The following is a 27,156-nucleotide window of genomic DNA, read 5'->3' as shown; positions in this document are numbered from 1 at the left end:
TGATTTCTTGCCTGATTTGAGTTATCATTAGGAGCAAAGAACAGGAATGTAAAAATATCCTTAAATACCACACAACCCTTAAGTTGTGCATGAACAGAGTAAACATGTTGGTTTATGCTGGCATCCTGAGTTTGTAACAGCAGTTTGCAGCTGCTCTCATTATCGCCTACAAGAAGGCTTTTTCGCTTGAGGCAGCTCACAATCTACTTATGAAAAGTCTGCTTGTTCTAGGACTGGTTGTTACCATGACAACCCTGGCAGATGGAGAGAAGTTACCTCGTTAAGGGACCCTCCCCCTCAGAGCCTTTCCTCAAGAGCACTCCACACTGCTGGGACTGTGATCAGCGGGTCTCTCCTGTTGCTCAACCACTGGGCCGGGGTATGAAACGGAGGCGACCGCAGCTGTGACTCGTTCTCTACAAGGGCTAATGAGGATTTAAAGTTTTAATCTGACGTTTAAAGAACTTTTAAGTTTTCTCACCTTAAGATGATCTAACAAACGGCAGAACTTTTCATCTAGTGCTTTAATTATTTGAGCCTCTCTGGGCGTAACACTGCTGTTCTTACCTGTTTCATAACCGTCATACTGCAACTCTCTGCCTGCCCTACTTTATATAATCCTTTAAAGTCAGAGACGATGGAACCTCTAACGCCTAGAGACCGTAATTTGGTAGAGTAAAAGGCAACAGAGATGTCCAGCCTGGGGTGGGAGGCTAATTTGGCCGGGTTTTTTTTACACCTACATGTTTGGAATATCCTCTTTGGAACTCTTCAGAGATAGAAAAAAGCCTGTAGTTTAGCTTGCTTGTAGCCTGTTAGCTTGTTCTTGCTAGCATCCTGTCAGTGTCCTTTTTTTTTTCTACATAGTGGAGTTAAATTTAAAAGCAAACTGTCCTCTCAAAATTTTCTATGTGCTCTGGGACTTCCAGATGTGCAAATGCAAAAGGGATGCATTAAGGAATTAGCACAAAGACGGACGACACAAATAGCATTAAGACACGAAAAGTCAAAATTCAGTCTAAATTTATTGAACTGCTATGGCCCAAGAAATACGGAGGTGAACGAGCACAGTCAAACTCAGGAACATGAAACGTTTCTCCACAAGGATGCAAGCAATATGACAATAAGTGAAAAAGCAACCTTTAAAACATACAAAAACAACATAACCAGTTCATACAATACAGTAAATTCAGCTTTAAATTAGTAGCGTGACTGATTGTCAAGCTCATGACCACAAACATTCTTAAATATGTTTCATCTTTAAGACTGTGAAAAAGTGTTTCCATGACAATAAATTACAATAAATCTGATCTGAGGTCAACTTATTCTACTGAAATCAGACACCGGCTAGAAAGAGGAGCAAACATGTTTTAAAGCAACAATCATAAAACATGTCAACAGACGTTCTGCACGTCATACATGAAGGGAGCTCGATCACGTCTCTCCGGCTATTGCTTGTTAAACTGGGTCGTGCTCTATTTTAGAAGTCCCTGCATTCATAAAGTAAACTCCTCGGAGAGCAACGGGGGTGGGGGGGGGGGGGGGGGGGGGGACGTAGACGCACTTTGACAACAGTAAACGTGCCACAGTAGGAACAGAGGAATTGCATAGATCAGCAGCATTGTCTCTTAAAAGTTTCCCTTGAGTCTCTCCGACGTCTCGCCACGCGGCGCTCCGGCGGCTCAAGGAGCGAGACGAGGTTTATTTTTAAAAAGGAGCCGGCAGGAAATTGAGACGCTCAGCGAGATGTTCCATGACAGCAACACATAAGTGCTGAGCTTACGTCGTCATCATGGTGAGCTGATGCTCGGGGTCGGAGGGGGAGGAAATAATACCGCAAGATTTTGTATCTTACTTAGCATGTCAAAAAATAAACATGCAAAATAAAATAAAAATCAGACCCTTAAACCGTAAAATTCACACGAAAACAGCATTTAAACCTACTGGAGCCAAGAGGCAAACGTCCCTGAAAGTTCTTGAAAATCCTTCCAAAAATGTGTTCCTGTGTATTGTGGTTGAGAGGAGAACCTCTAAGCTAACGGGCCTCGCGCCAGAATTACAACTACACTGTCCCTCCTCGCACATTGAGTTTTGTCGTAGACATCAACGCACCTGTCCTATGACTAAATAACGGTAATGTGACGTAAAATCATGATGCTGTCCTCTGCTTAAGTTCTGAGTTTAAATGTGAACTGACGTTGACAAAAATTAGCTGCGATGCTAGCTAACTGGCTAACGTTCAGACTCCAAAACTAAATTGAGGGAACAAATTACATCTCTGGGCCTCAAAATGATCTTAGTGGAAATAAATCATCTGCTCGTTATAACATTTACTGAATAAAACCATGAATGGAGTTGAAGATGAGTTGATAACTGTAGAAAAGTACAAACTAGAGTATTTGACAGAGGAACGTAGTTCTAGCACGAGGCCCAGCTGTCGTCACCATGGAGGCTCACCTTCACGACAGCATCCTCACTGAGTCGACCTTAAGAAAGCACCATTATTAGTCCGTCCTCTACCTTACACCCAACCTTGTCTGTAAATCGCTGGAATGGAACCGTTCAGGTGGGTCAAGCGCTGGCCCACGGTAGGAGGAAGGACACGATGACGATGACGAGGGAGAGTGAGAGGGGCAGCAAGAGGAAGAGGATGAGAGAGAGAGAGAGGGACGACGGCCACAGAGACACCAGACCTTTGGAACCTTTGGAGGCTTCAACTGGACTCGTCTGCTTCTCCACATTTGGCCTGCAGATGACCAGCGGCCGGACCTGTGAGATGCTCTCCTGGAACACACCAAGAAGCCGCCATGTCATGTGACCCGGGAACTCCACCGGTAAAAGTACACACCTCTTTCTATGGTTCCTATGTTTCCAACCGAGTAACCTCGGCTTGGCGCGACTGTGTTCTACCTCCAGTATGGTTCTGCTATGCGCTCGGTCAGGACTCAGCCTGAGGTTCCAGCGATGGGACCTGTGACTCCGGCCACCGTCGTCTTCGCTCTCGGTGGTGTCTTGCCGCGCTACCCGTGGACGTTTACGTCTCCGCGAGCTGATCCGCTGGAGAGAACCCGGCTCTTGAAGTCTGAAACGATGGGGTCAAAGGTCAGGAAGAGGGAACATCTGCTGCGTGTCGATATGAGTGCTCGCGCGTGTTCACCTGCTATCAGTGTCCTCGATATCGGCGTCCGCATCGCTCTCACCCTGAGGGTCAGACAACACACACTCCTCCTAGAAAACATACACACACACACACACACACACGAGCTATGCGATCAAACAGAACACGGAGAAGCTGTGCTGAGATAAAACATTGACTCATCACCCACAGCCACTACTTGTAGGCCAAAATTAAAACTCAATGACGCCATTTTGTCTGCGTGAGTGTGCTTGTGCGTCATTTTCAAAAACGATTTCAGCACTGTTATCACGTATGAATCAGCTGACACCTCTGAACACGACTAAGGAGTGACAGGGATTCTTTTAGCTCAGTCGCTGGAGTAGAGAGTAACTCCAGGCTTGCTGTTAGAAAACTCTAGAAAGAGTTGAGGTGACAGTTTCCCCGTTTTTCTCTCTTAGTTGTACTTGGCCAGTTCGCGCTAACTGGCAGTGACATCATCAGTACAGAGTGACTTGACCTGACACTGAATAATGATTATCCCTCTTCATACGTTCGATTAGCAGTTTTCAAGAGGACAGCAGAAGTTAGCAGGTGTTCATGCAAGACATTAGCAGGTGTCATCTATGAGCCAGATGCTAGTAGGTGTTAGCAGGGAGCAGACATTAGCAGGAGGCCAGTCGTCAGCGTAGCGGTTGTGAACAAGGAAGCAGACATTAGCGGGTCATAGTGCCAGACATTAGCAGGTGTTACAGGGAGCCAGTCATTAACTTTGTGGTTGTTAACAGGGAAGCAGTGGGTTTTAGTGCCAGATATTAGCAGGTGTTAGCTAGGAGCCAGATGCTAGCAGGTGTTAGCGGGAAGCCAGACAATAGCAGGGAGACTGATGTCCGCTTAGCAGTTGTCAACAAGGAAGCAGGTTTTTAGCAGTGAGCCAGACATTAGCTATAAATCAGGTGTTAGCATGTCGCCAATTGTTAGCAGGTCTTAGTCGGGAACAAGATGCCAGTGGGGAGCTGGGCGTTAGCAGGTAGTAGCGGGGAACAAGATGTTAGTGGGGAGGCAGATGTTAATTTTTGTCAACACGGAAGAAGCTGTGAGCAAGTGTTAGTGCCAGACATTAGCAGGTGTGTGCTGGCAGCCAGACATTAGCCGCAAGCCACATGTTAGCTGGTGTTTGGGGAAAGCCAGAAATCAGCAGGGAGCCCCGGACATAACATGTGTTAACGGGGAGGCAGATGTTAGCCCGATGTTCACGGGTGATAACAGGGAACCACACATTAGCCGGTGTTAGCTAGAAACCAGACGCGAGTAGGCGTTAGCAGTGGGCCAGACATTAATTGGACTTCGCAGGGACCCAGACGTTAGCATGTGTTAGCAAGCAGCCGGACGTTCGGGGGTGTTAGCAGGGAGCAGCTCATTAGCAGATGTTAGCAGGTTCTCTGGTCAGTAGGAAAACAGCAGAATCACACGCGTGAACACACGTTACCTCTGTGCCGTATCCCTCGGAGAACCTGGTAACCATGACTCTGTTTTTTCCACAGTGTTCACACAGCAGTGTGTCCTGAGAACGGAAAGTTTCACAACCTCAAAGCAGAGACATCTGCTAGAACCACAATTACACATTGAGAAACACGCCAATCCCAGCACTCTGAGTGGCGGACGCAGGCACTTAAGTGGCGAGCCGGAGCACTCACCGGCGTAGGCGTATGCGCTTCGGAATAAAGTGTACAGGGACTGGCCTCGCACAGACACACACCGTCCACCTCTCCACAGCTCGCCCCCATCTGAGACGGAGAGAAGAGAGACGTGTGATCTGTTGACTTAATGGAAGACGCTGGTCTCCTTTATCTGCAGCAGCCGCAGGTTAGTGAGGGAGGGAGGAGACAGAAGCTTCTGACGGACACGTTTAATACCTGCAGTTAACCCCCATCCTCATAAATGTGTGTGTGTCTGTGTGTGCGTGTGTGTTATCCCAACTGTAACCAGACCTGAACAACAGTCTTGTAACATATCATTTTCCAGTGAAGAGAAAAGGAACAACGTGATTGACGGATGAATTCATATTCACAGTTTCCACATGCGACAGTCGTTGAAGGAGGAATGATAAACCACCTCACAGTCATTGTCAGACGTCTCTCCGGAGGAAAAGAGGCCATGAGAGTCAGAATCCCCCCGCAGCATGACCTCTGACCTGGCGCACACACTCACATAGACCTGTTGGACACACACACACACACACACACACACACACACACACACACACACACACACACACACACACACACACACACACACACACACACACAAGTGAAGAACTTTGAGAACAACTGAAGTATTTCCTCCTTGACACCCGGGTGGTGTTGATCAGTGACGACCTCGCTGAGCAGCGGCTGGTTTTCTATTTCACAATCCTATTGGCTACGGTGGAGGAACCATGACATGCTAACTTGCTGTTGGACTACAGAAATACCTCATCCATATCATGCTAACTTGCTGTTGGACTACAGAAATACCTCATCCACATCATGCTAACTTGCTGTTGGACTACAGAAATACCTCATCCATATCATGCTAACTTGCTGTTGGACTACAGAAATACCTCATCCATATCATGCTAACTTGCTGTTGGACTACAGAAATACCTCATCCATATCATGCTAACTTGCTGTTGGACTACAGAAATACCTCATCCATATCATGCTAACTTCCTGTTGGACTACAAAAATACCTCATCCATATCATTCTTACTTCCTGTTGGACTACAGAAATACCTCATCCATATCATGCTTACTTCCTGTTAGACTACAGAAATACCTCATCCATATCATGCTAACTTGCTGTTGGACTACAGAAATATCTCATCCATATCATGCTAACTTGCTGTTGGACTACAGAAATACCTCATCCATATCATTCTTACTTCCTGTTGGACTACATAAAAACCTCATCCATATCATGCTAACTTCCTGTTGGACTACAAAAATACCTCATCCATATCATTCTTACTTCCTGTTGGACTACAGAAATACCTCATCCATATCATGCTTACTTCCTGTTAGACTACAGAAATACCTCATCCATATCATGCTAACTTGCTGTTGGACTACAGAAATATCTCATCCATATCATGCTAACTTGCTGTTGGACTACAGAAATACCTCATCCACATCATGCTAACTTGCTGTTGGACTACAAAAATACCTCATCCATATCATTCTTACTTCCTGTTGGACTACAGAAATACCTCATCCATATCATGCTAACTTGCTGTTAGACTACAGAAATACCTCATCCATATCATGCTAACTTGCTGTTGGACTACAAAAATACCTCATCCATATCATGCTTACTTCCTGTTAGACTACAGAAATACCTCATCCATATCATTCTTACTTCCTGTTGGACTACAAAAATTCCTCATCCATATCATGCTTACTTCCTGTTGGACTACAAAAATTCCTCATCCATATCATGCTTACTTCCTGTTGGACTACAAAAATACCTCATCCATATCATGCTAACCTTCTGCTGGACTACAACAATATCTCATCCATGAAGTGCTACCTTGCTGTTGGATTAGAAAAATACCTCATCCTGCCCATTCTAAGTTCCTGTTAGACTACAAAAATGTCTCTTCCATGACATGCTAACTTCCTGTTGGACTACAAAAATACCTCATCCCTGTCATGCTCTCTGGAAGAGTGATATAGGACACGCTGGCTTACAGGAAGCACCTGAATTGTATTTTCTTATAGCCTAAAGTCATTAGTTATAATTTATAGTCCTTAATGTAAACATACTGATAACAAACATAATGATGGACCTCATCTAAGAAATAATAATAATAAAACAACAACAACTGCATAGAATAAAAAAAGATGTATTTGGTCAGTGAGGAACTTGTGGTCACGGAGGTGTGTGGAGATGATGGTGGCTTTTCATCAGCACCCTCCGGAACAGCTGCCCAGCGGTGGCCGCACTCCCGTTACGTAACAGCAGGAGCAACTTTTCACACCAGCATGAGAAATGACGTCTGAATTCCGTGGCAGTGCCAAAATACACAATTTATCTCAAATTATAGCCCGGCGGAACACAAAGACAAGTCCGGCTTCATGCGGTCAGAGCCGCAGCAGCAGAAGAGGAGCCCCGTCTTACCTCAGACGCATGACGAGGATGAGAAACCTCTAAAAGGTGAATGGAGTTTGGCGTTCAGAGGATGCGCAGGAGCTCGCGACGGTGCGTGTCATCGTGGCGCGAGGAAGCCCGGAGCTCGCGCTGCTGCTGCTCGGTGTTTGACATTGTAGCAAATCCTCGGTGACGTCACTCAGGGGCGCGAGCGAGTCATGACAGGCTCTCGAGACGAGGCGGGAGCGCGCGCAGAAGGAGGAGGGACTTCCTGTTCAGCTCTATCAAAATGAAAGCCTGTTAGAGAACGAGACAGTCTAAGCAGGTATGAATGGGATTTTTTTTTTTTTTTTACTGCATGTTTATTCATGTAGGAGATCTTCTGCAGAAGATGACATGATGACGTAAGTAGAGGTAAAACTTTATGTAACTGCAGATGCTAGTACAAGTACAATTGGAATAACTTCCACAATAGACACAAATATAAATGTAGCGTTAAAACAATGAAGATGTAATAAAAGTAAATGTAGTTATGAATTAGTTTAAAAAATATATAAACAAATAAGTTTGGGAAATCACACGGGGATGAAAGGAGGAAATAAATCTTTATTTAATCTAACTGGTAAATTATTAATTGATTTTTAATAATTGAATTTAATTATTTTTGATGCATTTAAATGTACACACTTTTATTTATTGACTATTTTTCTTTTATTTTGAAAGGACTTAGAGTAGCTAAACGTCTCGGAGAAGGATGAGTCAAGTTCAACTTATCTCTGCTTATTTTCTGCTGTCAACTTGTTAGGTGCAAATTGAAATGAACACTTATCATTTGCAATTACTGCATTAAAATCAGGTGACCATTAATATCACCACATTAAATGAGCATCCAGGTATTAAGCCCCTCCCACTCACCTGCCTCCCACTAACCATCAACACTGACAACTGGTACTTTTTAAAAGCCTGACTGAATCACACGAGACCTCAACAAAACCTGCGATCACCTGGAGGTGATGACGCCTGATTTCTGCCTCGACCTTCATCTCCCTCCCGGGGAGAGTTGGACCACATTTGTAGCCGTGGTAACCCAGACAGAGAAAGAGATGAAAAGAGATGGCACACGCACAACAAAACACACACACAGACCTACAATTTTCAGAGTCCCATGACAGCTTCATCAAAACAAAAGTCAGCGCCAGCAGGGAATCCGTCAGTCCAGAGAGTCACAACATTCATGTGTCAAATGTGATGATTGTTAACATCGTGCCCGTCATCCCCGTTATATTTTGGTGCATTTAAACAAACACTGTTTGGCATCTGAACATCACCAAGAAGTCAAGCACGTCTGAGGTTGTAGAACCACGCCCCCTCGTGCAGGGAGCGGTGCTGAAACGACTCCCGAGCCTCAGTTATGCTACAAAAACCACAGTAGTTTTTGTCAACGATGATCCTGTTGAGTTTATGTTGAGGGAAGCATGGAGGTGCGAACCTCCAGGTTGGATGCCCCCGGCACTCCCTCAGTATCAAGAAAGTAACATAGAAAAGGGAAACATTCCATCTGAACCGTCTTTCCCTGGATGCTTGGAAACATTTTTATCTACATGCGTCTGTAAAAATGTTCCAAATGGAGCTCGTTCTGGCCTAAAGGTCCCCTGAGCCCCCTGCAGACAGCCGGGCCGCAGAACGAGATAAAGTGTAATTAGGGCAGAGGGCTAATGGCTGAGGGAGGGTTCCTTATTATGGCAGCATGTCGACCATGCAAATGACCCTGGTGAACAACGGCTGCAGGAGACGTTCCAGAACCTTCAGGACTGACTCTGGTTTTATTGCTGTTGGCTTCACAACTCCAACTGTTGAGAATAATCTCTCAGTCTGCTGCATAATTCCCTCTTAAGGCTCAATGTTCTTGCCGGTGAAACGGCACTGGAGGCATTTCAGGATACTCTGGCCGCTGAAAACTACAACATTGATGACTGCAGTTGTAATGAGAATGTGATTTAAAAGTTGGATCCATGGTTCTCCTTGGAGAGGGAGAAGTGGAGGTCCAAGAGGCGGGAAGGACCAGATGAGAGGCAGATAGAGAGGTTGTGTGTATACAAGAGGCAGTACAAACAGGAGATGCAGGCTTGATAAGGAAATTAAGGGAAAGGGTGCAACTCAAATAAACCAACTGATGCACCACCAGACCAGCGCACCCTGCGCTCGCTTTTTCGCTCTCACCCCTGTCATTTCCAGAAAGAGAGTGATCACTGCAGGAGCACATCGTTTGGATGAGAACGCTCTCGGAATTGGACCCAGAACCAACCCTCAAAAACGCTCGAGTGTGGTCGCAGCTTTCTGGACAGTCAGCTTTTGGACGAAGGCATCAGCTCGTCATTTTAGACTTGAAGGACAAACACTGCATCTCAAGGCAATTACAGGTTACAGCTGTGAGAGAATACTGGGAGGTGGAAAGATTGGGATTTGGTGGTGGGAGTTATGTGCTGGGCATCCACAGGCATTCGTGCAGTGTCTGTGAGGTGGCTGCTGACTGCACAGTGAGGCGAAGACACAAGGAAAGTGGAGCTGATGCATCTCAATAAGGAAAGGCTCTGCAGATGGAAAGAACCTTCTCTTGAATTAAAAAAAAAGCGCTCTGCTGCTGAATTTTAGTGTCACATACAAATGAAGGAGTCGGACCATACCAAGGAGAACCCCCTGACCTGGGATGTAGACCAATCCTGGGGTTCTTTCCTCAAACCTGCAGCACGTCTCTGCCTCAACTCCTTGGATTTTTCAGACCTCTGGGATGAGGAAGACCCAGAAGACAGTACTGAAGACGAAGGCACCAATGATACATTGAAGAGTTCCCAAGCTCCTCCACCTCCACCTCCACCTCCACCTATTCCTGCGGTACCCTTGATCTTATCTTCCCCTAAAGGTACAGTAAATAAATGTTGCACCTTGAAGCTCCACTGGAGGGAACTGCAGAGTTTGGCACCGCTTCCCAGGATGACTCGTTTTGGGACGCAGACTATTTGGGCCGGACTTGAGCCAGTCCATTTGGACACAAACCGTCTGCAGTACCTGTTTGAGTCTAAGAGCAAAGGTGCCTGCTTCAGTGTGGTTAGTGGACAGCGGGTAAGAACCACAGGCGTGTTTTTTGTTTCCCCCCACAGGAACTCAGACCACCCGCCAGACGATGCAACCCTCTATATAATCTCGTGAAACTCAAGATGAAAAATTGTGAGAAATTATATGTGCATAATCCCACAAATCGTGCAACAAAGATTTGTGCTGGTGACAGAAACCAGCCTACAGGGTTTTGAGGTTCCCTGCTAGCGCTTCCACCTGCCACACTGTGGTCATGAGGTCACTGCAGGATGAGGCCTGTCCACGAGACGCAAGCCACACCGCAAACCCCTGCAAGGAGAACCTGGAGCTAAATGCCAGACATTCCTTTTCTTCTTGGTGCAAAATGCAAGGTTTTGGTGGTCAGGGTTAAACCCCAAACCATGTGGTCAGGGAGTGTTCATGGTTTAGGCTAAAATGTCCCGACCTCTTGCTTCTTGCGTCTTATGGGAAATCTGATCGGAAATCTGGGAATCAGGTGTGGTGCTGATGTTATTAATGGATTGGATATCAGTGTCAATCATCATGACAAACCAGTGCTGTTTGGTTTGCTATGGTGTTGAAATGCAAACTTTAACATAACGCCAACATCAGCAATGGTGAGCACACATCAGCATCAGTTATAGCATCATCAAAAGTACATCAGAATTAGATCGGAACTGAAAAAAACGTGGATTTGTTCATCTTTACAATAACATTGGATTCTTTTTCAAGGGTTTAACTACGAACCCTGAAGGGAAACTGCCTGCCCTGATTGGCCTGTTTCATCTCTTGATTTCAACTTATTTTGCAACTTGACATAATCATTTTGTTACATTTTCCTTGTCGACATCAAGTCTGGGTTCACGTGCTAGTAAAGCTCTGCTAGCGCTGATGTTATCCCACCAGACTCTCCGCAAGAAATCAAACTAGCATGTCGAACACTTCCTTTATGTTTAGCTTCTGTCTTTTCTTTCCAATGCAGAAGCAAACCTCCATCTCAGTGTTGGGGATGAAGCGGAGTAACATCATAACCATCGCCCTGAGCAGCCTGCCCCCTCCCCGCCTCCTCCCCCCTGCCATATACAGCATGGACAGCAGTGTGCTGGACAGAGAGGATGTTCAGGTACAGCAGCGGCCATATTTGATCAACCTCCATTTTATTGGATGAAACATTTCTTTTGTTGAGAAACAGGTTTTACCAGTGTTCCATCTAAAACAGCGTCTCCAGGCACTCACCCCAACAGAAGAGGAGCTTTGTCTGATCCATGAGGCCAAAGCCCAGAACCCACATTCCACTCTGGCCCCAGCTGAGTGCTGCCTTCTTGCTTTGGGGGAAATCCCTCACCTGAGCTCAAGACTTCAGCTGTGGGCCTTCACTCTGGACTACGACTCCCTAGAGAGGGTGAGCCAAAGCAGAGTGTGATGCTCTTGGTGGGAATGTACTTTTCAGCTTACTTTGTACACATCCACAGCGGTTCAAGGACTTATTCCTGAGCCACTCTATCGTAAGAACCAAGGGAACGCTAACTTCCTTGGTAAAAGCTCTGGTTCTCGGGTGTTAGTCCGTCTAAAACTGGACACAAAGTTTGACTAACTTACCTCGCTAATTTATTTCTGTGTGTTAGACCTCATTCCTATCTCATGCTATGAGAACTAAACAAAGAAATACATCTAGGATACGAAGGTAGCAGGATGCGGTGCTGCCAAAAAGATGAGGCTTTTCACTTTCAGGTGCTACATGGAAAGTTTCATTTTATCGTCAAAAATATGACCAGACAATCTGAGTGTGATGGCTCATCCAGTCCGTGTTCATCACCATGTTGTTCTCTCAATGTATTTTCCCTCATCTTGTAGGAAATTGCAGAACCTCTCTTCAATCTGAAGTTAGCGATGGAGCAGCTAGTAGCCAGCCAGACCTTTAGATACGTGCTAGCTACAGTGCTAGCCATTGGTAACTTCCTAAATGGATGTAAGGTGAGTGTGTTCCAGTCATCGTCTTTATGTTACACACTCGTGATTGTTATGAAGTCTTTAATCTCCCTGCAAACTTGCCCAGGCCCGTGGATTTGAGCTAAGCTACCTGGGGAAGCTATCTCAGGTGAGGGACACGCACTCCCGCCAGCCGCTACTGCATCACGTCTGTGCTCTACTGCTCCAGCTCTACCCACAATCCTCTGATTTGTACTCTGACATCACCTCAGTTACTAAAGCCGGCAAGGTGTGTAATCATTTATGTGAGTGTGTGTTTGTTACAAGTCTAAGGCAAAGTCATTTTATATAAACTAAATAACAAAAGACCCTGAAGGAAAGGACACCACAGGCTGACAGCTGTAATCATCGTATTTTCATAAAAACAAATCAAAAGAAGTTCACATGGTTATCATTAACTTTATTGATGATGTTCATGTATGTAGTTGCTTCTGGTAGCCCTCTGCTAGCTTCAGTGTGGACATGTAATTTAATTGTTCTGCTCTTAAAAAGTTCCTAAATCTTGTTGGACCAAATACATCAAATTCTGGTGCTTAAACGAGTCGTTTCATGGAGGTTTTGTGAATTTAGCCACCATTTTACAGCCAAAACAGTAATGGAGAAGGCTTCTATGGTGCCGGTGGTGTGGAGAAACGGTCCTCACAACAGCTTGAAGTTCAAAACTACATCTAACCCTATTGAAGTGAAAATAGAAGAATAATTCAAAACTGTCCTTTGTTGGGGATAAATGGAAATGTGTTTTCTCTTTTCCACGTTCCAGTGTGACTACTCTTTAGTCAAAAGCAACCTCGCTCATTTGGAGGCCATGTGCAAAGCATCATGGGGGCAGCTGAAGGTCTTGGATAAGGCTGAAGAGAAGAGGAAAGGGGGAAAGGTGGTCAAGAAAAGATCAGCAGGAGGGGAAGATCAAGCCCTGGAGGGTGCCCTCCGTCACAGGCTGCCCAAGATCCTGAAGGAGTGTGAGGACAGGCTGAAGGTCCTGAGAGCCGTTCACCGCCGCGTCATCAACAGGTGTGGCACAGCTCCACAAAACTCTTTTCCACGAGCGTCAAGTCTTTAGTCTCAAGTTCAAGTCAAGTCCTAAGTGTTTCTCTCTGTTTACGCTTTAGTAGCTGTGCCAGTTCCCCCAGTTCTTCCTCTCTTGGTTCACTGTTAGCTAGCAGGAACATCATCCTGAAGACGACCACAAAGACAGTCGTAAGCTAACGTTCAGCTGATGAAGCTGAGCTAACGTTAAACATGTTTGCACGTTAGCTTTTACGTTACAAAGTTACTGATTTGTTCGGACGTGATCTCAGGTGATGGATGTGCTTGTCTTCTTCCTCCTTCGTCTGACGTCACAAACGATGCAGATGCCAGATGTTTTGTTTGTGTCTTTATGTGAGGTCTTTATGCTGGAATTAATGACAAAGTCAGTTTGGGGGTCATTTTCCAGGCTTTTTTCCCATCAATTAAACATTGGGATGATAAAATTTGAATTCTTCACAGTTACTTAAGATGAGTCATGGAAAGATTTGTCCGCTTGTCTGTGTGTTGTGCTCTCTTCAGCGTGATTGATCTGAAAAACTGCAGCCTGTTGCACAAGTAGCCAGATATGAAGCAGGTTTTGTACTTGTAGTCGTGGGTCCACACTGTCCTCTGCTGGACAACACAGAGGCTCAAACTCCTTTAGCTTTTCATGACACAATGAAACCAAACTAATCAATGCTGACCTGTCTCTCCAGGTTCCACTCTTTCCTCTTGTTCCTGGGCTACTCCCGAGCTATGGTGAGAGGAACCACAGCCGAGGACTTCTGCAGAACCATAAGTAATTTTTCTCTGGAGTTCCGAAGCGTACGACAGAACATCCTGTCCCAGAACGAGCGGGAAAAACATAAAAGTGGTGCCGAGAGCCTCCGGCCCAACACTCCTGCAGCACAAAGGAAGCTCCAGGCATCTCAGACACAAGTACACGAAACGTGATTCTGGAGAAGATTATGGACAAACTGTCATGGCTCAGATTAAATGAACTGTCTGTTAATCCACCAGGAGAACGACGAGCACCACAGGCTGGAGGAGGTGCTGAGGACCCCCGAGGCCACCCCGAGGCTGGACGGCACGCTGCCCCGCAGCCGCAGGAGGATGAACGACACAGGAGGTGAAAACCGCCAAATCAGTCAGCTTCACTCACTGGCATGTTAAAGTGAACATGTCTGCTCTCCTCACAGGTCCGTCATCCAGGGGACTGAAGTGGTGACACCGCTGATTAAAACCCATTCAAAACCGAACTGTGTTTGTGCTCTCGATGTTTCCTCTGTTGAGTTTTTGTGCCCGATACTGAAGGAAAACATACTAGTTTTTAATTGTGTTGGAGTTTAACGTGGAGTTGATACACTGAATAAACCTTTGAGCTGGAGACGTGTCGTCTGTCTGCTACTCTGCTGTTGTTCATCATCATTAACTGATGTGAATTTCAGCAAAATCTATCTAAAATGATATGGAGCAGATCACCTGACCTCGACAGCTTTGGAATATATATATATATATATATATATATATATATATATATATATATATATATATATATATATATATATATATAAAACCAGCAGATTAGATAATTTCATTTTCATCATTTATCAGGAGCTCATTACTTTTTTCTTGACTTTCTTTCTATTCTAACTTTGCCTTCTTTGTCTGATCCTCAAGATGATTTATCATTTTATTATTTATGATATAATAAATTGTTTTCAATATATTTCTTTTTCCATCATCTTGATGATAATGTCGAAACACACCTGAAAACCAGGGCAAAAAATAAATAAAAAAAATTAATTACATTTACCAGTAACAGACTGCCTTTTTTTGTATTTTCACTGGGATTGGAATTGTAATTGAATGATTTACAATAAAGTAAAAAAAACAAAACTCGATCTAAATCAAGTCAGTCGTCATTCATGATTCCGACTGACACGCATGACAGCCAATCAGTAAAGGGCGTGCGTCACATCTCCCGCCCACCCGCGGCTTCAACGTCCAACCAGAAACGGTACTGAAAGTGAAGTGGGCGTGGCCAGGGCTGTGTGCGTGACGAGACGACGCCATTTCGTGTCCGCTGGTTTCAAGGTGATACAATCAGCCTGCGGAGCCGTAAACGGATCTTTACCTACTCAAGTAAAAACAGCGTTGAATTTTACTCATTTTTAGTGTTAAGCTCGTGGTGAGTATTTTTAACCAAGAGATTTTTTCTCCCTATTTTTTATATATATATTTTTTTCCAGACTTTGAAGCGTCATTGGGACTTTTTGTTTTTATTTTTAATGCATTTTTCCTGAGACTGTGTTGCTTTAAAGGTGGCGTACATTTTGTGCTGGCGGTAGGCCTGAGAGCTGCGCAGAAACTAGTTCCAAGTAGCTACCATGACAAGATTTTTCTGTAAAAAAAAAACCCTCAACTCACCTCTATTTTTCAGGGCTACTGTATCTTATTATGCTTGTGGTCATGTTTTGGAGGAAATATAAGATTTGTCCAGTCTTTTTATTGCCATTTTTTTCTGGAAACGTGTTTTTTTAGAAGGCTTTTCTCGTCCATTGTGTCACACCCACCTGTAACTTGATTTGACTGGTTTTTGCTAATTTTCTACAGCGAATGATGGTTTTTCAGGCCAGATGTTTTCCTCCATGTGAGAAGTGGGGGTGTTTTTGCAGGAACGTACAGTCAAGGGGTGTGTGTGTGTGCGTGTGTGTGTGTTTGTTTATACGTGTGTATGCAGAGGCAGAACCTGGTTCCTCATGATGAGCTGTAGAGATGCTAAGAATTAGCAGCAAAGCTATGTTGGGGCCTGCAGTGACATGTTTTATGCCAGTTTTGTTTGTTTTTTTAGCTCAGGAATTTCTTGAATAGAAGCGAAAATTACCCACAATTCAGCCACTGAAGAAGGTTTATGGTGTAGATGCAAGGTAGAATTGAAGTATCTGGGTTGTTTTTTTCCCCCTCCTTTCAGTTGTGTTCTGGAGGTGCCCTTTGACCTGTGACCACTGCATGGGATCCACACATTTCCCCAGAACCCCATGCTAAGGTTTTAAGTTTAGCATCAGTATGTTACCCTGCAGTGGTCCGATTAGCAAAGCTAAGCTAACATGAGCTAAGAAGTCTCTCCTTTGCTCAACAGATGATAAGAGAACTATTGAGCTATTAGTCGGTCGAAAGAAAATCATTAACCAACAGTTTTGATTTTTCAAGCTAACAAGCTAGCTAGCTGGCTACTGTGAGGGAAGCCTTGGAGAATGCAGACTGGAATATTATACCTGCAACATTCCTCCGCTATTGCAAAAAATCAAGACTTTAGACGGTGGATGGACGAGAGAACCTGTCACTTTGAGTCACTTTTGAAAATGATTGTTAGCCCGAGAATCAGCGAGGTAAAAAAATAGAATTGTGGGCTTTTCCAATGTGTTGGGGAATAAAGAAAAGGGTTTTTGTTTTGTTTTTTGTCGCTGCATCTTCATCAGCTACATCTTATTTGTAATTTTTTTCAAGCATATTGTTTAATTTATATGTAACTAATTTGTCTTTCGCCTCAATTCCACGTGCATACACCTGGAGTATAAGAATAAAGTAGATATTTTGCCACAGATTTGACAGGACATTACTAGCTAAAACAAGCTAACATGCTTCTAGTGTGCTAACAGGCTAGATGAAAAACAGACAAATTAACCTCATCATGAGCTTATAAGTGGACATTTCTAGCATCTAGAAAAGTCATACTTTGCATGTTGTAAAATGTTTTGACGCCAGATGTATGTATGTGGAAATGAGGCATTTAAACAGCATTTTTCACTGAAAAACATACACAGTATTCACTAAGAAAAAAATCTGGTTAGTTCTTTAAAAGCAATTTGCAGTATTAGTATTGAACACATTCCCCTGTGAATTTGCCCCTCCCCCTGCTTATTGTAACACTTTTGTTCATTTTGTAAAGGGCTTTTTGTCTAATACCTTTTTTTGTTTCCCCCGTTTAGTTTTTGAAGCCACTTTTTTGAACGGCAGCAAATCGTAAGTTGGTCTCAACTTTTTTTTTTTGTTTTATTTTTCATCTCAAATTTTGCATCATTTTTATAAAATAATATTCCAGTTTTGTTTTCACCCCTCTGTGGTTTAGCCTATTCCCTCTCCCTCTTTTGGATTTCCCGCAGCAAATAGCATGGAGTAATTTTTTTTTTTTTTGTGCTGTGATAAATAAAATCAAATGCTTCACTCCAACTGTTTTGACTCTGACCTCTTAAAGGAACATGCCCACTTTTTGGGAATTACACTTACTGTCCATCGTCCCCAGAGTCAGGCAAGAAGATGGATACATGTTTCTCTTCTATGCTGCATTAGGGAGATGAGACGCATGCTAGTTAGCTTAGCACAATGAATGGTAGTGGGTGGGAAGTGTTAGCGTGCTTGTATTCACTGCTGATTTTGTAACTGAGGTTGAGCAGGACTACCTCTGGAGATATCAACATCCTGAACCTGATCTCCTTGAGGGCTTTTATCGGGCGCATGCTAACACTTCCCATTCACTGCCTTTGATTGTGCTAAGCTAACTAGCTTGGGTCTTTGTTTGCTAATACAGCACAGAGGAGAGGAGGGTATCTTCTAGTGCTATCTGACTGTGGAGAATTAAGAGTATTTCCCTGAAACTTGATTCAAAAAGATCCTCCCACATTTTGCTCCAAGTTTATCATAATCCATTAACCCTGTTACTGATTCTGAGAGGCCAGTAGCCAATTGCTCCTTAACACCTCCTGAACCCCCTGCAGTCCTCCAATGAAGGATTTGCAAAGTAATCTCAGATTTTTTGCTGCTTTATTACTGCTTTTTGTGAGTGTGCATGTCAAAATATTCACATCCAATTTGTTGCCCACACAAAACATAGAGGTGTTGCTCCTTATAATTATTGTGTCACCCTTATTATTAGCTAGTACCTATTAAATACGCATGCCAGCACTAAATACTCACACATTACTAATTCAACAATCACAACCATGAAGTTTTTATTGTTTTGTTTTTTTTTACTCTATAAATGCCCCTAAACACATGACACATCCGTACCCACAATAAAGCCAGCCTGACGGGCTGGTCTGTCTTCAGGAATTCCTCCTAATAACACAAGTTCAAGCACAAAGAATGAACTCTCATATAACTGAATGAACCCATGAGCCACGATGGGACCAAAGGTGACAGCTGGCCATAACACACTTAAGGCCCAGAGAAAACATTTTACGACTCGTTATGAACCATAAATCATATTTAGTGTTATTTGAGCTTCTGTAAGCATGAATGAAACAATAGTGTCCTCTTTTTTTTTCACTCTGGACACAAATGTCATAAAAGAACTGAAAAAAAATACCAGAAGAAGCTATGCTAGCATTTGGAAGCCTGTTTTCACTTTTGTTAATAAGCACTAATTCAAATGAAGGACTCCATACCTGTTCAAGTGATATTGAAACATTTTTTTAATGTGATTCAACTGAGCTTTTTTTTTTTTTTTTTTTTTAGTTATCTATGACTTACACAAATGTGTAGCGTGGCACAGGAAATAAGTTAGCGTGTTAAACGTCTGTTTGTCTTGCCTCCAGGTCAATGGGCTCCTGGTTAAAAGCTCTAAATGAGGTCTGTGGTAAATACGATAAGATAAATGATATATTTTTGTTCAACAGCATAAAACATGCCAGTAAATATCACACTAGTAAATTTTGAGGCTTTACATGTATGTTAGTGGCTGCCAACAAGTGTCCAGAGGATACAACAGGATGCTGAGATTCCTTCATATTGTAACGTTAGCTTCGGCTAAGACGGTCCTTTGACATGGCTAACGTTGGCCTGGTGCTTCTATCCGTTGCGCCTCACTTCAAGCATTGTCAAAGTGATGTTCATTAGAGAAGGTGATCTTTGTGAACAAAACCTGAAAGTCTCATCAACCTTTGTTCACCACTCTTTATTTTTTGGCAATAATCCAAAATACTAAATAACAAGGCCATTGGATTTTGGTGGAGGGAAGCTACCGAGAGGCTAACTTCCTGTTGGGACAATGAAAACTACTACTTCCCCGCTATGCTAACATTTGTGCTCAGACATTCGACATCACTGGATGTATTTCGATGAGAGTCCTGCAAATAAGTTCCACTGTTATTTTCCTCTATGATGCTGCTGTAGTTTGAGTCAGTCCCGTAGTTTTGTGCATCTTGCAAAGGCTTTTCCAGTCCCTCAGCTGTTATGTTCAGCATCACATGGCTGGCTCACATATAAACCCTGGATATCCCCACTTGAACCCTACAGGCCACCAAGAATTAGAAACACTTGTTAAACGCTATGTGATGCCTCCCCCTCCTGAGCACCCCGCTGTTGTTGTAGAGACCCTGTCAGCTCGCCAGGCGATAGACATGTCCCAGCTCAACGACGTAGTGGCGAGCTGAGCGTTAAGCTTTGGCCAGACAGCACGCTGCAAACCATGTAATCCCCCCTGCTGGTTGCTACTGGCCAGAGAGGGCGAGGCTGTTGCTGGGTGACAGGTCAGCCAGCAGCCGTGTTGTTTTTGGCAGGTGAGATGTGGCTGAAGAGGGAGTTGGTAATAAAATGAAGGGCTACAGGGATTGAGAGGGAATTAGCAAGAAATGATGTGTGCTGTTGTTGAGTGAAAATCCCACAAAGTTAGAAAAATAAAGATTTGTCTTTGGGGGTGAACACATTAACACCACGGCAGATACTTTTCTCAGGACGTCAAGGTTGTACTACAGAACCCATTTTCCATGTCATGGCTTGTAGTGCTATTGAATATTCAATAATTCTTTGTACCTCAGAGGTCAGACCGACGCGTGATGTCACATCTGAGGAACGGTGTTCTAGTTTGATGGAGGAAAATATTTTTTATAAACCTCACTTTGTTGCAGTACCAGCAAGTAACACTACATGCTACTTTCTACAGAAACATGGTCGCAACATGTCTACAGATGGAAGATGACCAGGAGGGCTGATGTAGTCTGACACAGTTAAGACAGAAGGGCTAAGAAAGGTGTGCCAACAAAGCACTTCGACTCGTTAGCAGCCATGCAGGCTTGTTACAGAAGTGGTCGCATTTCCTTCTCTCCAGTTGAAATTTCCAACTTGGGTTGCACTACTAGCTTACTAGCAGCCAGCTAGCTTGTTTTTCCTAGCGCACCGTCCAGGGTCTTATCAAATCCTTCCTTCGTGGACTCTTTGGAGGACCACAAATAAGCGTATTTCTGCAAATGTTGGCATGTACTTGCAGTATTTTCTTCACCCTCTGACATGGAAAATGGAAGTTATACACGTTTGGTGACGAGTGAATGACTTGGAAAGTATACAAACATGTATTTTCACACATTTATTCCACAGGTTTTTATTTTTATGAAAATCCCTATTTTTAAAAAACATTTTACCACCTCCTGACCACAAAAGACAAACACTAACTGTGCGGAGGTGCCCGCAGTTACTGACCCCGTCTCTCGTACTTCCACGACCGCCCTCTTCTGTCCACCAGACTCAGACAGGCAGGCAGACCTCCACCGACCAGAGTACAGACACAATGGAGTGAGTGCCGGCTGCTTCACACTGTTCTTATACTAATATCGATATCCTCAGTGCCTCTAGGTCCCGACTTCCTGTTCATAGTGGATGAAACTCAGGTAGTGAGCGAGTAAAAGTACAGAACTGCATCTCCTCACTGAATCCACCATTGTATCAGTAGAAGGTAGAGAATCAAAGTATCGTGCTTATAAAGTGCCAAACAATTCTAATGATATAGATGTGGTTGTCCCGCGGATACCTGTGAATAATTACCGATTCGTATCTTCTATTTTACAAACTGAACCAGTGAATGTCTCCTGGACTCTGTAATAGCGTAGGCTTGAGTCCCGAGGCCAAAAAATTAAGAAAGCATTTCTAAACGTCCGGTTCCCGCGTCTACAAGTCAATGGATTTTTGTTAAAGGTCTGTAATGAATACTTGCTTGAGATCATTCATTTTTCAGTGTTAGTGGACGCAACACTTTTTAGTTCCAAGGCCCATTCGGGTGTCTTCAAAACGAAGGCTGCTAACATGGGGCTCAGCATAGCATGTTAGCTCTGTACTTCTGTATTGAAGTGTTGTTCATGATTTTACAGAATAAAACATTTAAAGGCCAAAATACACACTGGTAGTGAAATAATACATCAAACCTCTGTCTTCACAAGGCAGAGCTTTTTTTTCCAGCAATGCAAAATCCAGTTCAACAATCCCATTGGCTTCTGGTCGCGGGAACTTGTTGATGCTAACTTCCTGTTGGATTACCTCATCCCGAGGCGCTCTGTTATGAAACATGATTTGGTGTCGTTTTCTGCAAGAAGCTTTCAAATGTGCAGCTGCTACGTGTAATCGGCATAACGCGACCCGCACTAGGCTGTAGTCCAACAGGATTGATTTTATCGGGACTGAAAATGTCCAAGCACATAAGAAGCTCTCCCGTGCTAAAAACCATAAAATACAGTGCCAATAATACTCGTCTCCTTGATCATCTCCATCTTTTTGTCATGTCTTCCTCTCTCTTTCCTTTGTGTCCTGCAGCCTTTCTAGTTGGTCGTCCTCTTCTTCCTCCAGCCTGATGGCCAGCAGCAACGTAACCAACAAGACCGACCCTCGCTCCCTCAACTCCCGCGTCTTCATCGGGAACCTCAACACCCTGCTGGTGACCAAGGCCGACGTGGAGGCCATCTTCTCCAAGTACGGCAAGATCGTGGGTTGCTCTGTGCACAAGGGTTACGCCTTCGTTCAGTACCCCAATGAGAGGAACGCCCGGGCGGCCGTGTCCGGCGAGGACGGCCGCATGATTGTGGGACAGGTGTTGGGTGAGTGTCGTTGTAGAAGGTACCGGAAAAGGGAAATAATGGTATCTGTTTATGCGTCGTTGATAACAGAACGCCACAAAGTTGCTGTGTGAGGCCATTTTATAAATTCACCCTCTCGTACTGGGGTGTGCTGATGAAGTGATGCAAGTCTCATGGAGTGCGTTTGCTCGTTGGTTCTGTGACCGCCTCAAGTGTTTTTGGCTCCGCAGACATCAACCTGGCAGGAGAACCGAAGCCTCACAGGTCGAAGACGGGGAAGCGTTCTGCGGGAGACATGTACAGGTACGCGCTCACACTCGGGCACGCCCAGGAGAGTCGAAGGTCAACGATAAATGTGTTCTCCTGAATGTCGCCTCTGTCTTCGCTCTCTCTAGCTCTTCGTTTGATTTGGACTACGACTTTCAAAGAGATTACTACGATAGGTACGACTGTTCAATCAGCACAAGCTATGGAATTGATAATGTGTCATATTTGTACAATCCAATAATACGAAATCGTGTAAATTGGAGTTGATGAAATTTTGGTTTCCAGAAGAGCATTGCTTTGAATCCTCTCTATGTGTCACCCAGAATGTACTCGTACCAGTCCCGGGTGCCACCCCCACCTCCTCCCCTGTCCCGCGCCGTCATCCCCTCCAAACGTCCGAGGGTCAGTCTCAGCAGCGGAGGGAGCCGACGGACCAAAACCAGCTTCTCCTCGTCCTCCAAGAGCAGCCAGAGGGTCTCCCGCTTGAGTGGGTCTCTTCTCAGTTTCCACACATCCAGAAGAGTTTCAGCATCCTGATGGGTTTTCCTTCATTTGTCCTCCCACAGTGAGGACGGACGACCTTCAGACCATCAAGAGAGAGCTGACCCAGATCAAGCACAAGGTGGACTACCTGCTGGAGAGCCTGGAGCGCATGGAGAAGGACCACAGCAAGAAGTCTGGTGGGTTTCACTAGAAATCATGCAGTTCAAGTTATGGAGGATGAAACCTGCCGTAGTTGTCCTGAAGAAACGAACGTGCTGGAAGTGAAGAATCATCATCATGAAACGAAGCAAACATGAAGAAAGAGATATTGCAGAAACAAACCATTTAAGATGAAAGAAAAGCTGGGGCATGAAGATTTACCTAATACAGATATTTAAATACATAACATTGAAATAAAATAAGAACATATATATATATATAGATGGGGAAGATGGTATTAAAAAAAAGGGAAAACAAATATTAAGTCCTACCTGCTAACTAGCATTAGCAGCAGACTCGGTGATTTATAGTATTTCAGAGTAAAAGCATTAGCTGAAGGATCGTGGTACTTCCTGGTACTGTTCTCCTACCTCTCTCACTCTGTATTTTCACTGGCATTTACTCAGACATGAAGAACTCCAAACCAGAGCCGGGGGAGGTGTCCCCCCTTCACTCCTCCACCTCCAGCAAGAAGGACGGCAGCCTGAAACGGGACCGCGAGGACCTGAACGACTCGGAGGAGGAGGAGGGAGATCTGCTGGAGGACGATGACGAGGTAGGGAGGGGTGAGGAGAAGGAAGGAGGGAAGGAAAGAAGGAAGGAGGGAAGGAGCAGTCAAAATAATTATATCACCTTATCACCTCTGTGCAGGTGAAAAGCCGAGGCAGGGAGGAGGATGAGGAGGAGGGTGAGCAGGAGGAAGGCGAGGATGACGGCGACAGTGCTAACGGGGACGAGTGCTAAAGTAAAGGATGCGTGACCGTATCTCGATGTGCTCCTGATTTATTGTAGATAATTCAGTCACACATGCAAACTCCTGTTTTCTCCTGCATTCGTCTTTATTAATTTGACATAATCAAGTTTTTTTGATACTTTTAGTTCACCATTTTTATGATATTTTACGCTAAAGATTATGAGTTACTGTATTCAGGTGATCCTGACCTTCAACCTGAACTAGAATAAGGTTGCACTCTGCTGTAGTGTTGCTCCTTAGCCAGCAGGTGGCAGCAGTGCATCACAACTCAGATATCTAAGGATTTGATTCTGTTGTTCACTTGAAATTATGATTAAATCTTTAAAATCTCATGTCTAAATGCGTAAATGTTGAGTCAGATGTTCTGATGTCATCGTTTGACCTTCACCGACCTTGGTTTGACCTGTGTACTGCAGTAGTAGTTCATGTTTGTCTGTTTCTGTGGAGCAGTCCTTTAACTGCATTGGTGAAAGTCAATAAATATGTTTTACAAGTTGTATGGTGTGAAGAGGTCTTGGCTCTGTCAGCATTAGCAGTGGCTTGTCAGCCTGCTAGCTATGGGCTGTATAAAACAAGAGCAAAGACTTTCTCAACGTTCCTGCGATAGAACTCTCGCCAGTATGTGTCAGAGAAGAAGCCAGCTAGAGCGCCACCTGCTTGAAGCAGGTCATTACATGTTTTATGTAGACTTTGATATCCAGACTTGAAATCTGGTTCTTTTCAAAGTAAAAGCATCAAATCTTTACATTTTAAAGGTTTTAACTGTGGCCTGTGGAGAGTTTGTGGAGTGAGATTATGGAAAGACTTGGTGGAGGGGCAGAGCCTGAGCCAAGGATGACCCTGTTCAGTTTTGGGTTGCCACCTGGTGGCAACAGGAAGTGACATGTTTTCCACTTCTTTTTTCCCCTCCTAGTGGGTTGATCAGTGTGTCTAAGATGAAGGCTGCGTCCGAATTGCCAAGTACCAACCTACGTCCTCCTGCTACGACCTACCGCTACAGCCTAAACACAGCGGCACCATTCAGACACCCTAGAGGACTGGTGGTGAAGCACGACCTCTGCTGGCAGAGCACAGATACCGCAAATAGGTAGACAGCACCAACGAAAGCCCCACCTGCTGGCCTGACTGTGGTACTGCACTCCACTCTGAGCACACCTTTCACTCATTCTCTATTAAGCACATTAACGCACCTGTAAAGGTGTGTTCACACGCGTCACGTTTGGTGTGAACGCACCTTTAGTCATCAACAACTATAAATGTTGGTGTTGCATCAGAATGGGAGACTGTTGGTGGCAAACTTGGCTTGCGGGTCCACGAGTTTTTGAGGACGAAGAAGAAATCCGCGGTGCATTGTGGGCCATAGGTTGCTCCGTAGGATGCTCCTGAACCGACCTACAATGTGGGCGTGTTTAGGCTGGAATTTAGGTCGCGAAGTAGGTCGCTACTGGTGCCAGTTGTGGTTTCGGACAGCCTATGACCTGCTCTGAGACCTGCCATCAGACCTGCTTGGCAATTCAGACGCAGCGATGGTCAGGACTTCCTTCAGGACCTGGTGATGCATCACCAGATGACGTCTATGCGCTGAACTGAGGACATAGCGCCCCCCCATGGAGCAAACATCAAGCATGTCCTCCTGTAGGTGCTGATTTATTGTGCAGTCACTAGTTGTCAGCACAACAGGGAGCTTATCTTGTCCGGAAAAACTCAGGCTTTGGTGAAAACATTAAAATGCAGAGAAATATGGTTTGATTTCCGTTGAGGATGCCGTGCTCACAAGGTCAGGCTGAGGTGAGTCCGAGTGTTTCATGACCTCAGTAAAACTTCTCACTGACTCTGTTTGCATCCACCCAGAGACGTTAACATTGCCCAGCATGGGCTGTGGTTCACAATCTTGGTTTGGAATCAAAAATCGGAGAGACGGATCAATAAAGACGAAACCTGGAACATCCGTATGGCCCGTTTACAACCAGAGAGTCAACGCTGTGGCTCAGTCTAGACGTTGGCCAGCAGAAATGAAATGAATCTAGTCTTAGAAGAAGCTCGCGACTTCCCTTCAAACGGCATCGACCACAATGTCCTGCTATTAATGTACGTGATGCTGGCAGGAATCGAGAGGTAGCAGGGATGATTAGTCAGGAAGCAGCCGCGACCAGGGGGAACTGTCATTAACGAGGGAGAGAGAAACAGAAGGGGCCAATGAAGAGGAGGATGGATGCGCGGGCCATGGAAGACAGATGGAAGAGTAGCTGACAGATGGAGAGAAGACGGAACCAGCAGAAAAGATTTCCCGGCGTTCACTGGAGGAATGAATAGTACAACAGTTGCTGCTGGGAGACACCTTTTGTTGAAACGCTAGCGCTTTCTGAGCCGCTAACCAGCCCCTCCAGGCTGTTTCTGTTAACTCTTAAAAAGAGTCATAATTGAACTAATTTACACACTTAGGTTCATGGATGTTGTCAAGCACCGCCAGTTTGTCTTGTAATACCAGTTTTTCCTGAAGAGGCGATAGCGAGCTGCTAGCATTGAGGAGCGGCGGCCTCTCATAGAAGCTGGACTTACAGGGCGTAACTGTTGATCTGTGGCGCTCCTCCCTGTGTCATTCGCCGCCGTTCCTGACACTCGTGACGTAAATCAGCAGGAAAATTGTGGTCTCACACCTTCACATTTCTGTCCGCCAGTCCTGATTGTTGTGGGTGGCGCCAATCCCAGGATGTAGCGACCACACGCTTGGAGGTAAAAGGTCAGCAGTGAAACTAGTCTTCCTCAGACAGCTAGCTTGTATCATGTGTTCTATTCACCAAAGTAACCCAACAGACGACAAGAGAAAGTGTCAAATTGGTTTCCTGTCATGTTACTGCATGTTTGCCCCAACTGGTAATGTGCTGCCCCCTGGTGGTGTGGCATGGTGAAGCAGAAGCTTTAAGCTCCTCTCCACCTTTAACCATTGAAACATGCAGCACAATCAAATAACAGGCGTGAAATCTGTGCCAGGTGATGGAGTCATGTAGGTGAGGATAAAAGTGCCGCTGCAATCTGAGGGAAAGAGAGGTCATGAAAGGAGGAGAGAGGAAGGAATGAGAGGAGTGTGAAAGAGAAAAGGAGGAGGGAGATGAAAGCGAAGGGTATTACAGGGCTAGAGAGAGGTCGAGAGGAGGGTGGGGAGAGGTGAGAGGAGAGGATGGAGCTGTTTAAGCCTTCAGGGTGATTTAACGGTGTCACCCGGAGCTCTGTGTGTGTGTGTGTGTGTGAGAGAGAGAGAG

At 44.7% G+C, this 27,156-nt stretch overlaps 3 protein-coding genes across 14 annotated transcripts; 2 read left to right on the top strand and 1 right to left on the bottom strand.

Annotated features, from left to right (window-relative positions):
* Positions 1-1,017: 1,017 nt before the first annotated feature.
* Positions 1,018-7,456, bottom strand: LOC147238909 (uncharacterized). The gene is made up of 7 exons (XM_086196737.1): positions 7,274-7,456; positions 5,231-5,332; positions 4,813-4,902; positions 4,605-4,679; positions 3,158-3,228; positions 2,911-3,082; positions 1,018-2,784 (listed from the first exon to the last, which is right to left on the bottom strand). Exons 2-7 carry the CDS (start codon positions 5,297-5,299, stop codon positions 2,572-2,574), a joined length of 690 nt encoding a protein of 229 aa, XP_086052863.1. The 5' UTR covers positions 5,300-5,332; positions 7,274-7,456; the 3' UTR covers positions 1,018-2,571.
* On the top strand, positions 2,365-14,998 carry LOC147238908 (FH1/FH2 domain-containing protein 3). 5 transcript variants are annotated; one of them, XM_086196732.1, is made up of 9 exons: positions 9,315-10,363; positions 11,319-11,459; positions 11,556-11,738; positions 12,191-12,310; positions 12,393-12,554; positions 13,086-13,336; positions 14,050-14,272; positions 14,354-14,462; positions 14,533-14,998. In XM_086196732.1, the coding sequence occupies exons 1-9, from the start codon at positions 9,908-9,910 to the stop codon at positions 14,559-14,561; spliced, it is 1,674 nt and encodes a 557-aa protein (XP_086052858.1). In that variant the 5' UTR covers positions 9,315-9,907; the 3' UTR covers positions 14,562-14,998. The 5 variants fall into 5 exon arrangements, with proteins under 5 accessions (XP_086052861.1, XP_086052859.1, XP_086052860.1 ...); XM_086196735.1 differs by lacking the exons at positions 9,315-10,363; positions 14,533-14,998 and adding an exon at positions 2,365-2,834 and having other exon boundaries at positions 14,354-14,524; XM_086196733.1 differs by lacking the exon at positions 14,533-14,998 and having other exon boundaries at positions 9,298-10,363; positions 12,393-12,434; positions 14,354-14,524.
* A 387-nt stretch (positions 14,999-15,385) lies between these two features.
* On the top strand, positions 15,386-24,386 carry hnrnpcb (heterogeneous nuclear ribonucleoprotein C b). Of its 8 annotated transcripts, XM_086197334.1 has the most exons (11): positions 15,415-15,524; positions 17,326-17,359; positions 18,931-18,964; positions 20,708-20,902; positions 21,914-22,194; positions 22,404-22,476; positions 22,569-22,616; positions 22,764-22,927; positions 23,007-23,120; positions 23,550-23,698; positions 23,794-24,386. In XM_086197334.1, the coding sequence occupies exons 4-11, from the start codon at positions 20,898-20,900 to the stop codon at positions 23,884-23,886; spliced, it is 927 nt and encodes a 308-aa protein (XP_086053460.1). In that variant the 5' UTR covers positions 15,415-15,524; positions 17,326-17,359; positions 18,931-18,964; positions 20,708-20,897; the 3' UTR covers positions 23,887-24,386. The 8 variants fall into 8 exon arrangements, with proteins under 8 accessions (XP_086053467.1, XP_086053466.1, XP_086053459.1 ...); XM_086197333.1 differs by lacking the exon at positions 18,931-18,964 and having other exon boundaries at positions 15,402-15,524; XM_086197336.1 differs by lacking the exon at positions 18,931-18,964 and having other exon boundaries at positions 15,408-15,524; positions 20,802-20,902.
* The last annotated feature ends 2,770 nt before the right edge of the window (positions 24,387-27,156 follow it).

The sequence above is a fragment of the Aulostomus chinensis genome, chromosome 24, assembly GCF_037954235.1.
Source record: "Aulostomus chinensis isolate RoL2024-O1b breed Wild chromosome 24, RoL_Achi_v1.0, whole genome shotgun sequence".
In the NCBI taxonomy this organism is placed as follows: domain Eukaryota; kingdom Metazoa; phylum Chordata; class Actinopteri; order Syngnathiformes; family Aulostomidae; genus Aulostomus; species Aulostomus chinensis.
The sequence above is the reverse complement of the archived record's forward strand: the minus strand, read 5'-3'. Positions and strand labels throughout refer to the sequence as shown.